Below are 14,103 nucleotides of genomic sequence, written 5' to 3'. Positions count from 1 at the left end.
GTGCTCAGAGAGGGAGTGGACTCCAATGCATCAAGCTTTCCAAATAAGTAACTAACTTCCATTGTCTGTTTTTGCAGTAGAGTACCAATGGTTTATATATAAGGTTAGCATAACATGGACATAGTAACAAACTCGGACTATGCAATGTGCTCTTCAATAAGAGGTAACATTACAATAAGCAAATGACAGATTTCTTTACACTTCACTTGACGGATTACGGTGGTAATACTTACAATGATATCTTTAATTTGATGGTAACGATTCTCTGCCTTTAGTTCAAAATCAACGTCGTCTGAACACTTTGTGTAGGTTGTAACATCGAATAAATATACTTTGATGCGGACAGGATTTCCTGCTCCCTCCAGCTGAATGGTGATGCTCTCTTTCACCCCAACGTGAATAATGTTAGGGGCTGTAATTAAGTAGCTAGCAAACGGAAGAAGTCAAAGCATGTTTTAATCAGTATTCGACATGGATCCCTTCATTGAAAAACCACACACACAAGCACAGAATAATGGGGGTGAATTTCCCCAAGAGTTCTCCACATTGACAGCCATTTCCCGAGGTTTCTGCCGAAGCTACGATGGACGACCAGCAGAACTCCCGTGGAAATGTATCCCTATTATTCCTCTAGTGGTCTTTCTGTAGGCCTGGGAATAAATCGGTAGAAGAGCTGATGAGTAGTCTCCCTCTCCCCCGTTTTCTAACCAGGAGCAGAAGTGGGTGACTGAATGGTTCGATTCATACAATAAATTGGAAATGTAAGGAACCGTCTAATCCAGTTTCCTGCTCAGAGTTTATATGAGGTGATGTGCCTCAATGAATCCGAGACCCAACGTTAATTGAGCAAAGCAAGGCTTTTATTAACTCAGAAAGTAATACACAGTGGAGAAGTGTCTCTCATCCAGAGATCTGCTGTACTGCCTGTGAGACACGCTGGGGCCTGCTTAAGTAGGGGCCAGGTATGGGCGGAGCCCTACACGCAATACAATACAGGTAAGGAAATGGAACTGAAACTAAACTCCCCAGCTTGTCACAGTCACCGGCACAATCAAACACAGAGAATACAGCGTGCCTGATGAATGGCATATTTCATCACATTCACCCCTTCTACAGATTTAGTCTGTTCGGGGGTTTGGTAGTCCTCTGTGACCGACGTAGCTGTTGTGGTGCCGCGGGTGTCGGCTGGGCGTCCCCGGTGGCCTCCTGGGTCTCTGCCGGGGGCGCCACCAGGGTTGTTGAAGGGGTAGTTGGTGGGGGCACCGTTGGTCTATGTTCTTCCGGGGGTGATGAAAGAATAGTGGGTGGGTAAGAGTTGCTGTGATCATTGTTGCTGTTGTTGTCGTGGTTGTTGTCGTTACCGGCTGGGGCGACGTCTTTTATGGACACGGTGTCCTCCCTTCCGTCGGCATGCCAGACATACACGTATTGGGAGTTGGCGTGGAGTAGGTGCACTGACTCCACGAGAGGGTCCGTCTTGTGGCCCCTCACATGCCTTCGTACAAATACCAGACCTGGGGTGGAGAGCCATGACGGCATGGATACGCCTGAGGTGGATTTCCGGGGAAAGACAAACATTCGTTCATGAGGCGTGGCATTAGTGGCAGTACACAATAGCGACCGTATCGAATGGAGCACATCTGGGAGGACTTCCTGCCAGCGGGAGGTAGGGAGGCCCTTGGTCCTTAGAGCTAGAGTGACTGCTTTCCATACTGTCCCGTTCTCTCGCTCCACCTGACCATTACCCTGGGGGTTGTAGCTGGTGGTACGGCTCGTGGCGATCCCCCTGGACAGCATGTACTGGCGTAGCTCTTCACTCATGAAGGACGCCCCCCTATCCGTATGGATGTAGCTCGGCATACCGAACAGGCAGAACAGGCTGTTGAGGCATTTAATGACCGTGGCGTTGGTCATGTCTGGGCAGGGGAAGGCGAATGGGGAACAGGAGTATTCGTCCACAATGTTCAGGAAGTAAACATTGCCATCGACTGACGGGAGGGGGCCCTTGAAATCTAAGCTGAGCCGCTCAAAGGGCCGTGTAGCTTTGATTAAGTGGGCTCTATCTGGGCGGTAGAACCGAGGCTTGCACTCAGCGCAAGTGCGGCAGCTCCTGGTCAGAGACCGAACTTCCTCAATCGAGTAGGGTAAGTTGCGGGACTTTATGAAGTGGAACAGCCATGTGACCCCTGGGTGGCAGAGGTCGTTGTGGAGGGTCTGTAGCCGATCCCCGGTGGCGCTGGCACACATCCCTCGTGAGAGGGCGTCGGGGGATTCGTTAAGGGCCCCTGGCCGGTAAATGATGTCATACTCGAAGGTGGAGAGCTCGATCCGCCACCTGAGAATCTTATCATTTTTAATCTTTCCTTCTGTTTATTATTAAACATAAACGCTACCGACCGCTGGTCGGTAAGTAGGGTGAAGCGTTTGCCAGCTAGGTAGTGGCGCCAGTGGCACACTGCCTCCACGATGGCTTGGGCCTCCTTTTCCATGGAGGAGTGTCTGATCTCGGGCCCTTGGAGGGTCCTCGAGAAGAAAGCTATGGGCCGCCCCGCCTGGTTGAGGGTGGCCGCCAAGGCAAAGTCAGACGCATCACTTTCCACTTGAAAGGGAGTGTTCTCGTCCACTGCCTGTAGCGTGGCCCGCTCAATATCCCGCTTAATGCTTTTGAAGGCGGCGTGGGCCTCAGCAGAGAGCGGAAAAGAGGATGCTTTCAAGAGGGGGCGAGCTTCGTCGGAGTAGTTGGGGACCCATTGGGCATAATAAGAAAATAACCCCAGGCACCTTTTCAGGGCTTTGGGAGTGTTGGGCAGGGGCAGCTCCCATAGGGGGCGCAACCGGTCGGGGTCTGGTCCGGTTTCCCCATTCTCCACCACGCTGCCTAGTATGCAGAGGCACGTGGTGTTGAAAACGCACTTGTCCTCGTTCTAAGTGAGGTTGAGTTTTTGTGCGGTTTTCAGGAACCTCTCGAGGTTCGAGTCGTGATCCTGCTGGTTGTGACCGCAGATGGTGACGTTGTCGAGGTAGGGGAAGGTTGCCTGCAAGTGGTGGTCATCGACCATGCGGTCCATCTCCTTCTGGAAGACCGAGACCCCATTCGTCACCCCAAAGGGGACTCTGAGGAATTGGTAGAGGCATCCGTTCGCCTCGAAGGCGGTGTACGGGCGGTCCTCTGGTCTGATAGGGAGCTGGTGGTACGCTGACTTGAGGTCGATGGTGGAGAACACCCGGTATTGGGCAATTTGGTTCACCATTTCTGATATGCGGGGTAGCGGGTAGGCGTCTAGTTGGGTGTACATGTTGATCGTTTGGCTATAGTCGATCACCATCCGTTTCTTCTCGCTACCCCTCACCACCACCACTTGGGCGCGCCACGGGCTGTTGCTGCGTTCAATAACGCGCTCCCTCAGCAGCCTGTCCACCTCGGTCGCAATAAACCACCTGTCCCCCCAGCTGTACCTCCTGCTTTTGGTTGCTATTGGCCGGCAGTTGGGAGTAAGGTTCGCGAATAGCGAAGGCGGCTTTACCTTCAGGGTAGCCAGACCGCACACTGTGAGGGGCGGCTGGGACCCACCGTAATTGAGCGTGATGCTTTGGTGGTGGCAGTGGAAGTCCAGGCCCAAGATCACACTTGCACATAGACTCTTCATGATTAGTAATTTAAAATTATCGTATACAGTTCCGTTAACGGACAATTGTACCGCGCAGTAACCCATAATGGTCGATGTCTGGGTTTTATCAGCCATAGAGATGGTGCCCCGAGCAGGGACCACCGTTAGAGAGAGTTGTTGTACTACTCCAGGGTGAATAAAACTCTCTGTGCTTCCACTGTCAATTAAACATTTAACCCCGCACCCGTTTACCTCGATGTCCACCATTGATTTGGATAGCGGGTGCGATCTGGTCTGGTCCACTGTGACCGATGCCACTGTAGGGCCCTGATCGAGACAAGATGGCGTCCATGCTGTCTGCTCACAAGATGGCGGACCCCACGAGGTTGGGCAAGATGGCGTCCAAGATGGCCGCTCCCACGGCTCACACGCGGCGGTGGCGGGTTTTCCAGTGGGGTTCCCTCTGCACACCTTCCCAAAGTGCCCCTTCTTACCGCACTTAAAGCAAGTGGTGCCTTTCGCCGGGCACAGATTTCTGGTGTGCTTCGGCTGCCCGCAGAAGTAGCAGTTGGGGCCCCGACGCGTCGCGGCTGTCGTAGGGCTTCTGGGGGGAGAGCGGGGCCCCGATGGTGTCGGGCTGCCGGGCGGGGAAGATGCCTTACAAGATGGCGGCGCCCTTGGTGCACACGTGGCGGCGTGGGCAGCGCGGGCTGAAGAGTAGGCATCCGAGTTTCTCTGGACCACATCCAGGGATCGCGCTGTGTCCACAGCCTGTTTCAGGTCCAATCCTGTTTTTTCCAGTAGTCTCTGCCGGATGTAAGTGGAGCTGAGGCCTGTGATAAAGGCATCACGAACAAGCTGGTCAGTGTACACTGCGGCTTTTACATCTTGGCACTTGCAGTCTTTGCCAAGCGTTTTCAGGGTGACTAGGAACTCATCCAGCGATTCCCCAGGTCGCTGTGTGCGAGTAGCTAGCAGATGCCTAGCGTACACCTCGTTCGTAGGCTGCTGGTAATGCGCCTTTAGGATGTCGCAGGTGGCCGGGTACGTGTCGGCGTCTTGGATGAGGGGGTAAACCCGGTGGCATACCCAATTCCGCAGGATTCCGAGTTTCATACTTTCAGCGTCCGTAGCGTCTGTGATGGCTGCGGAATTGTCCAGGAAGAATTCCATACACTTAAACCAGTGTCCGAATTGTGCCGATGCGTCCGAAGCATGCGGGTCCCAATCCAAACGTTCGGGCTTCAAGAGTCGAGCCATTGCGTTGAAAATTGAGTTAATAAAATTGATGTGCCTCAATGAATCCAAGACCCAACGTTAACGGAGCAAAGCAAGGCTTTTATTAACTCAGAAAGTAATACACAGTGGAGAAGTGTCTCTCATCCAGAGATCTGCTGTACTGCCTGTGAGACACGCTGGGGCCTGCTTAAGTAGGGGCCAGGTATGGGCGGAGCCCTACACAAAATATAATACAGGTAAGGAAATGGAACTGAAACTAAACTCCCCAGCTTGTCACGGTCACCGGCACAATCAAACACAGAGAATACAGCGTGCCTGATGAATGGCATATTTCATCACATGAGGCGCGACTGCAAAGATAAGGTGGTGAGCGAGTGGGTCAAGGATTCATGCAAAGCAGTAACATTTGATTTTTGAAGGCTTTGGTTAACTCCGCTTCTTGAGAATACCTGTCTCGCCACACTGCACAGTGCCAAATTATTGCTCAGTTGAGTGACTAACGGGCAAACTGACAACATTTGGCAACAGATTTTGCGGTGGACAAATCAAGTGGCAAAATGTAATGACCTGCAATAATGCAGCCATTTCCACTTTGATGCAAATCAGTTTCTCGTTGATCGTGACGCAGTGCAACTGGCCAATGTTTTAGTGCCAGTAGGAAGCAGGTGGCAAAAGGTATAAAAAACCTGGTGGGGAGCAGACCTCGATCAAGATTGCCAGTGTAACCTCTGTTCCCATTAACTTTAATGTCACTTGCAGTTCAGCAGAGTTGGTACATTTGGTCTGGTAAATCCGGAACACACATCATGTGTACTGATCTGAGACTGATAGCTGCAGGAGAACTACATCCAAACTCAATAGAAAGTCCAACGTTTGGATTAGGACCTCTTATTCGGATCGCAGCAAACCAGCATTGCACATTGCACTTTGCGCCCTATGTTCAGGGAGTGGGAAAACAGCCAGCGTTCATTTCGCTGATGCCAGTTCAATCATAGAATCATAGAATGGTTACAGCACAGAAGGAGGCCATTCGGCCCGTCGAGCCCGTGCCGGCTCTCTGCAAGAGCGCTTCAGCTAGTCTCACTCCCCCGCACTTTCCCCGTAGTCCTGCAAATGTTTTTCCTTCAGGTACTTATCCGATTCCCTTTTGAAAGCCACATTTGAATCAGCCTCCACCACCCTCTCAGGCAGTGCATTCCAGATCCGAACCACTCGCTGCGTAAAAAAGTTTTTCCTCATGTCGTCTTTGGTTCTTCTGCCAATCACCTTAAATCTGTGTCCTCTGGTTCTCGACCCTTCTGCCAATGGGAACAGTTTCTACCTACTCTGTCCGGGTCGCTCATGATTTTGAACACCTCTATCAAATCTCCTCTCAACCTTCCCTGCTTTAAAGGAGAACAACCGCAGCTTCTCCAGTCTATCCTCATCCCTGGAACCATTCTTGTAAATCTTTCCTGCACCCTATCTAAGGCCTTCACATCCTTCCTAAAGTGCTGTGCCTAGAATTGGACATAGTAAAGGTTCATCATAACTTCCTTGCTTTTGCACTCATTGGCCTTTATTTATGAAGCCCAAAATCCCGTATGCTTTTATAACCGCTTTCTCAACCTGTCCTGCCACCTTCAATGATTTGTACACATATACCCTCTCTGTTCCTGCACCCACTTTAGAATTGTACCCTTTAGTTTATATTGCCTCACCTCGTTCTTCCTTCCAAAATGTATCACTTTGCAATTTTCTGCTTTAAATTTCATCTGCCACGTGTCCGCCCATTCCACCAGCCTGTCTATGTCCTCCTGAAGTCTATCACTATCCTCCTCACTGTTCACTATACTTCCAAGTTTTGTGTCATCTGCAAATTTTGAAATTGTGCCTTGTACACCCAAGTCCAAGTCATTAATATATATCAAGAAAAGCAGTGGTCCTAGTACCGACCCCTGGGGAACACCACTGTGTACCTTCCTCTAGTCTGAAAAACAACCGTTCACCACTACTCTCTGTTTGTGTCACTTAGCTAATTTTGTATCCATGCTGCCACTGACCCTTTTATTCCATGGGCTTCAACTTTGCTGGCTAGCCTATTATGTGGCAATTTATCAAATGCCTTTTGGAAGTCCACGTACACCACATCAACCGAATTGCCCTCATCAACCCTCTCTGTTACCTCATCAAAAAACTCAATCAAGTTAGTTAAACACGATTTACCTTTGATAATTCCGTGCTGGCTTTCCTTAATTAATTCACACTTGTCCAAGTGACTGTTAATTTTGTCACAGATTATCGTTTCTAAAAGCTTCCCCACTACCGAGGTTAAGCTGACCGGCCTATAGTTGCTGAGTTTATCTTTACACACTTTTTGGAACAAGGGTCTAACATTTGCAATTCTCCAGTCCTCTGGCACCATCCCCGTATCTGAGGAGAATTGGAAGATTATGGCCAGTACCTCCGTAAATTCCACCCTTACCTCCCTCAGCATCCTACGATGCTTCTCATCCGGTCCTGATGACATCTACTTTAAGTACAGCCAGCCTTTCTAGTACCTCTTCCTAATCAATTTTTATCCCATCCAGTATCTCAACTACTTCCTCTTTCACTGTGACTTTGGTAGCATCATCTTCCTTGGTAAAGACAGATGCAAAGTACTCATTTAGTACCTCAGCCATGCCCTCTGCCTCCATGTGTAGGCCTCCTTTTTGGTCCCTAATCAGCCCAACCTCTCCTCTTAATACTTGCTTATTATTTATATGCCTATAGAAGACTTGTGGATTCTCTTTTATGTTAGCTGCCAATCTATTCTCATACTCTCTCTTTGCCCCTCTTAATTCCTTTTTCACTTCTTGCCTGAACTTTCTATATTCAGCCTGGTTCTCTTTCGTCATCCAGGAAGCTCTGGCTTTAGTTGCCCTACCTTTCCCCCTCTTGGGAATGTACCTCGATTGTACCCAAAATGATTCCTTGCAGGCAATTAAGCCCCAGTGAGCACCAGGATCAGGATGAGTTGGAATTAAACTTTGGTGAAATCACCTGAAAACTTTAAACTCCTGGCTCACACTTGACATATGGCCGCTTGGATGTTGCAACTGCGGGTAAGCAGTGCCTATGGAACAGTGCCCCAGTACCTTCAGGAGATGTACTTAGATCATCAGTGTCCTTGTGTGTGTGTCTGGTGGGGTGGGGGTGTGTGGTGTAAGCGTCAATAACACTACTGGCTTGTGCTAATTGAGAAAATGAAGGCATCTGTCAGCTCATGCGCCATAACGCACCTATATCCAAATCACGTAACAGGGGCTAATTGCACTCCTTTTGGAAAAGCAACTTATTTTTCAATCATTAAACATTATAAAACGACCCGCACTGTTTTAAATACTGAATTAGCTAAAGTGTAAATGAGCTTTTTTTCTCTACAGGATTCTACATTACAGAGGATATACGGCACAGAAACAGGCCATTCAGCCCAACCAGTCCATGCTGTGTTTATGCTCCACTCGAGCCTCCTCCAGTCTTTCCTCATCTAAATCTATCAGCGTAACCCTCTATTCCCTTCTCCCTCATATGTTTGTCCAGCCTTCCCTTAAATGCATCGATACTATTCACTTCAAACACTCCCATTCTAAATAAAGTGATTACACAATGTCAATTCAAATCTTAGCACGACTGAATTATTGACAGAAGACCTTGAGACTGAAACTTTCCAAAAGCGAAGAACCAAACTGTGTAGTCAAGTAATGTTTGTCAAAAATAACAAGTTACGGGTATCAAATTGTCTGGGTGCAGTTTAGTCCAACCTGCGATCAGCAATGCTTGAAAAGTACCCACGCAGCTTGATGCTCTGGGCAGATTTAAAAACTGAGCATAGAATGTCTTTTTTAATGCTAGTGAGAACATAAGAACATAAGAAATAGGAGCAGGAGTAGGCCATTCGGCCCCTCGAGCCTGCTCCGCCATTCAATAAGATCGTGGCTGATCTGATCTTGGCCTCAACTCCACTTCCCTGCTGTTCCCCATAACCCTGGACTCCCCTGTAGCTCAAATGTCTGTCTATCTCAGCCTTGAATATATTCAATGACCCAGCCTCCACCGCTCTCTGGGGTAGAGAATTCCAGAGATTCTCTACCCTCTGAGAGAAGAAATTCCTCCTCATCTCTATCTTAAATGGGCGACCCCTTATTCTGAAACTATGCCCCCTAGTTCTAGATTCCCCCACGAGGGGAAACATCCTCTCAGCATCTACCCTGTCAAGCCCCCTCAGAATCTTATATGTTTCAAGAAGATCACCTCTCATTCTTCTAAACTACAATGAGTATAGGCCCAACCTGCTCAACCTTTCCTTATAAGACAACACCTTCATCCCAGGAATCAACCTAGTGAACCTAATCAGCCTTCTCTGAACTGCCTCCAAAGCAAGTAAATCCATCCGTAAATTCACATCCGCTCTATTCTAAGTTCAGTCTCTGTGAAGCTCAACTAACAGCAAATTTAACATGACATTGAAGACTGAAACAATCACCAGTTACATCACCTGAGCAGGATTAATATTCATGCAATTTGCATTTATTTATTTTACAAATACATAAGAACATAAGGCGTAGGAGCAGGAGTTGGTCATTTGGCCCCTCGAGTCTGCTCCGTCATTCAATAAGATCATGGCTGATCTGATCTTGGCCTCAATTCCGCTTCCCTGCCCGCTCCCCGTAACCCTTGGCTCCCTTATCGTTGAAAAATCTGTCTATCTCCACCTTAAATATATTCAATGACCCAGCCTCCACAGCTCACTGGGGATGAGAATTCCAAAGATTCACAACCCTCTGAGAAGAAATTCCTCCTCATTTCTGTCTTAAAAGGGTTTCCCCTTATTCTGAAACTATGCCCCCTAGTTCTAGCTTCCCCCACGAGGGGAAACATCCTCTATGCATCTACCCTGTCAAGCCCCTTCAGAATCTTATATGTTTCAATAAGGTCCCCTCTCATTCTTCTAAACTCCAATGAGTATAGGCCCAACCTGCTCAACCTTTCTTCATAAGGCAACCCCTTCACCTCCGGAATCAACCTCGTGAACCTTCACTGAACTGCCTCCAATGCAAATATGTCCTTCCTTAAATAAGGAGACCAAAACTGTTGTGTATGTACCTTTAAGAGAATAACTGGTCTCAGACTGCAGTGACCACCCCTGTATAAAAGGCGCTATTGAGTCTCTGTGTTTTTAGTTTCACTATTGACTTCCACCAGTAAAGACTTACTTTGTTCACTCCTGCTGTCCGTGTCTCAATTATTCACGGACGTAACACTGGCGACGAGTAAGAAACAAACTTAACTGCAACTCAGCAGCACCTCAGACGACGTTATTGAAGGTCAAAGCCAGAAGAAAGAAAAAAAATAAAATAAAATCCAAAGAGACTCGAGAAACGGGCGTCGACCGTGGGCAACCGCCCTCCAAATCGTCGGATTGGAAACTTGCAGGAGAGACTGTCCAGAGCCAAGGAAGATTCGCATCTGTGGGGATTTCAAGGTGACGGTGAACCCGGTCCTTCACACAGTACAATATCCTCTTCCAAGGATAGAAGACATATTCGCCTCACTGTCTGGAGGGAAGCATTTTACAAAAATTGACCTAGCACAAGCATATTTGCAGATGGAGGTTGAAGAGTCCTCTAGGAAGTATCTCACGATAAACACTCACAAAGGTCTTTACCAGTATCATCGATTGGTATTCGGAGTAGCATTGGCTCCGGCGATATGGCAAAGAGCGATGGAACAAGTCCTGCAAGGGATTCCGGGGACTCAGTGTTACTTGGACGACATCCTTGTAACAGGTGAAGATGACAGTGAACACCTTAACAACCTAGAACAGGAGCTCACTAGACTACGGGAACATGGGCTGCGAGCCAACCGCTCCAAGTGCGAATTTTTTAAGAAACAGATATCGTGTTGTGGCCACGTGATTGATGAAGAGGGGTTACATAAGTCCCCTGACAAAATTGAAGCGGTTGTTAAGGCCCCAGCGCCTGAAAATGTGTCGCAACTGAGGTCATTCCTCGGGTTGGTGAATTACTATCATAAGTTTTTGCCGAATTTGTCGACAATTCTGCACCCACTGAACGCCCTGCTCCGAACGGGTGTAGCATGGAAATGGAGCGATGATTGTAAACGTGCTTTTCAGAAGAGTAAGGACTTAATCACTTCGAAGGAAGTATTGGCTCACTACAACCCAGCACTGCCAATCAGGCTGGTGTGTGATGCGTCTCCCTACGGCATTGGGGCGGTACAGTTACATAAATTCCTTGATGGTTTAGAGAGGCCGATAGCTTTTGCGTCACGCTTGTTAACTTCTGCCGAGCGTAACTACGCCCAGATTGACAGAGAGGCCCTCAGCCTAGTGTGGGGGGTGAAGAAGTTCAATCACTACCTGCACGGTCAAAAATTTACTCTACTAACCGATCATCAACCTCTTGTCTCCATTTTCAACCCTCAGAAGGGCGTACCGATAATGACAGCACAACGGCTGCAGAGATGGTCCCTTTTCCTCGCGGCACACCAATATGACATCGAGTACAAAGGAACTAAACAGCATGGAAATGCTGATGGATTGTCACGTCTACCGTTGCCGACGGTGGAAGAAGAAGACCTTGCAGTGGATCCAATGGAGTTATTCGACTCGACCACAGTCGAATGTCTCCCTGTGACGAATGCAAACATAGAAAAGGAAACACGGAATGACCCGACACTATCACGGGTCTATGATTTAACGGTGAAGGGATGGCCAGCACATGGCGAACCACTGCTGCCAGCATTCTCGCCGAGAAGAGAGTGCAGAGGAACCTTGATGTGTGGATCCAGAGTAGTAATTCCACCTAAGTTGACGGATAGAGTGCTCAATGAGCTTCATGAGGGTCATCTGGGTGGGGTAAAAATGAAGAGCTTAGCCAGAGCGTTTGTGTGGTGGCCGGGAATTGATAGAGAAATCGAAGAGATGACCAAGAGCTGTGCAGGATGCCAGAAGGTCCAAAACGCCCCACCACAAGCTCCTCTGCATCCATGGGAGTGGCCCTCATCTCCATGGCAAAGGGTGCACATTGATTTTGCTGGTCCCTTCATGGACTCGATGTTTTTAATTGCGGTGGATGCACATTCAAAGTGGCCAGAGGTAATAAAAATGTCCTCAACCACCATGCAAAAAACTATCACCGTTTTACGAACCATATTCGCCAGGAATGGGCTGCTTGAACAGATTTGCTCTGACAATGGACCACAGTTTGTGTCTGAAGAGTTCCGGAGGTTCTTAAAGAACAATGGTGTTAAGCATTACACATCTGCCCCATATCATCCAGCCACTAATGGATTGGCCGAGAGGTTTGTCCAAACATTCAAGAAGGCTATCAAGGCAATGTGTAATGAAGACATACTCCTACAACACAAGGTGGACAACTTCTTGTTTGCCTATCAGAATGCGACACATGCGGTTACCAACCAAACTCCAGCCATGATGTTCTTCAATCGAAGACTATGATGCCTCTTGGATTTGGTTAAGCCAAACGTCCGAAGAGATGTGGAGAACAGGCAGTTTCAGAATATGAATGAAAGGCCGACCAGGAGTTTTAAGATAGGTCAACCAGTTTTGGCCCGGGACTACCGCACTGAGAAATGGCAGCCAGGAACGATTTGTACATGACAAGGACCTCTCATGTATACCGTGGACGTTGGGGAGAGCATTGTAAGACGCCATGCTGACCAGATTCTAGAGTCACGGGAAAACGTCAACTCCACACCACGATCTGATACACCTGGTAATGAAATCGACGTTTCAATTGCAGCTACCGCTGAACCGGTAATATTGGAAGCAGATGAACCACACAACGACATTGATCCCGACTCAACATTGCCAGAAGAACCTGATACCCCAAAGAGGCGTTATCCAGACAGAATCAGGAAGCCTCCTCAAAGACTGAACTTATAATTGCTTAAACTTAACCAATGTATCTAGCAACAGTAATTGTGATTGTAACTAGTTATCATTTAGTTGTTAAATGAATGTTATGTACTGTTTACCTAAAAGGGGAGGAATTGTTGTGTATGTACCTTTAAGAGAATAACTGGTCTCAGACTGCAGTACTGGCAGTGAACACCCCTGTATAAAAGGCGCTATTGAGTCTCTGTGTTTTTAGTTTCACTATTGACTTCCACCAGTAAAGACTTACTTTGTTCACTCCTGCTGTCCGTGTCCCAATTATTCACGGACGTAACAAAAGCTGTACACAGTACTCCAGGTGTGGTTGATGCGCTATCAATTAATTGATGCGCTATCAATTACTCAAAAGACTGAGGTTAAGCGAGTAACTAACAGGCTTTTATTAACAAGAGAATGGAGGTGTGCCTTGAGTGGCCGACCAGTCCAGAATACAGAGGGACTGTGGAGCAGTCACCTTTATACCTGGACTCATGGGAGGAGTCAGCCGAGGCATGTACAGACATGTACACAGTGGAATACAAACACCCACACAGGCAGGTATAACAGTGGTTTACCACATTCACCCCTTGTTTAAAAATGAGTCCGGCGGGGTGAAGTGTATTAAAAGTTTGTGTATTGGAGTCTCTCCGGAGGTCTTGTCTGCCGCTGTGATCGACGTGGCGACGGCAGGGGTAGTGAAGCTTCCGGCGTCGAGTCCCGCGTAGGCTGGGGCACTGGTGTGTAGTCCTCGTGGGTGTCGAGCGGGTCGCGGGGCCCAGGCGTGCTGTCTGCTGGGGTTGGATATTGGATCGTGGGGGGGGTGGTAGTGAGCAGTGGGTTACTGGGGCCCCCGAGGGTGCGAGGTCTCGTATGGAGACTGTGTCCTCCCGCCCGTCCGGGTATGCAATGTAAGCATACTGGGGGTTGGCGTGGAGGAGGTCGACCCTCTCGACCAGGGGGTCCGTTTTATGGGTCCTCACGTGTCTTCCCAGTAGGACCGGCCCTGGGGACGTCAGCCATGGCGGTAGCGATGTCCCCGATGTGGACTTCCTTGGGAAGACAAACATTTTCTCATGAGGGGTGGCGTTAGTGGCAGTGCAGAGCAGTGACCGAATAGAGTGGAGTGCATCGGGGAGCACATCCTGCCAGCGGGAGGTCGGAAGGCCCCTAGACTTTAAGGCTAGCAGGGCGGCCTTCCAAACTGTCGCATTCTCTCTTTCCACCTGTCCGTTCCCCCGGGGGTTGTAACTGGTGGTCCTGCTTGTGGCAATACCCCTAGCGAGCAGGTACTGGCGGAGTTCGTCGCTCATAAAC

At 48.7% G+C, this 14,103-nt stretch overlaps 1 protein-coding gene across 2 annotated transcripts in view; it reads right to left on the bottom strand.

The window, feature by feature from the left end:
• The window catches only part of LOC147095711 (complement C3-like), a 102,573-nt gene that overhangs the window by 82,241 nt on the left and 6,229 nt on the right, over positions 1 to 14,103 (bottom strand). For both annotated transcript variants that reach the window (XM_085974758.1, XM_085974759.1), the window contains exon 2: positions 234 to 426. In XM_085974758.1, the coding sequence (XP_085830884.1) occupies positions 234 to 426 (193 nt within the window). The remainder of the gene's footprint in view (positions 1 to 233; positions 427 to 14,103) is intronic.

This window comes from Somniosus microcephalus, unplaced genomic scaffold, assembly GCF_052327205.1.
Source record: "Somniosus microcephalus isolate GS21.2 unplaced genomic scaffold, FLI_Smic_1.0 unresolved_chr1, whole genome shotgun sequence".
NCBI lineage: Eukaryota > Metazoa > Chordata > Chondrichthyes > Squaliformes > Somniosidae > Somniosus > Somniosus microcephalus.
The sequence above is the reverse complement of the archived record's forward strand: the minus strand, read 5'-3'. Positions and strand labels throughout refer to the sequence as shown.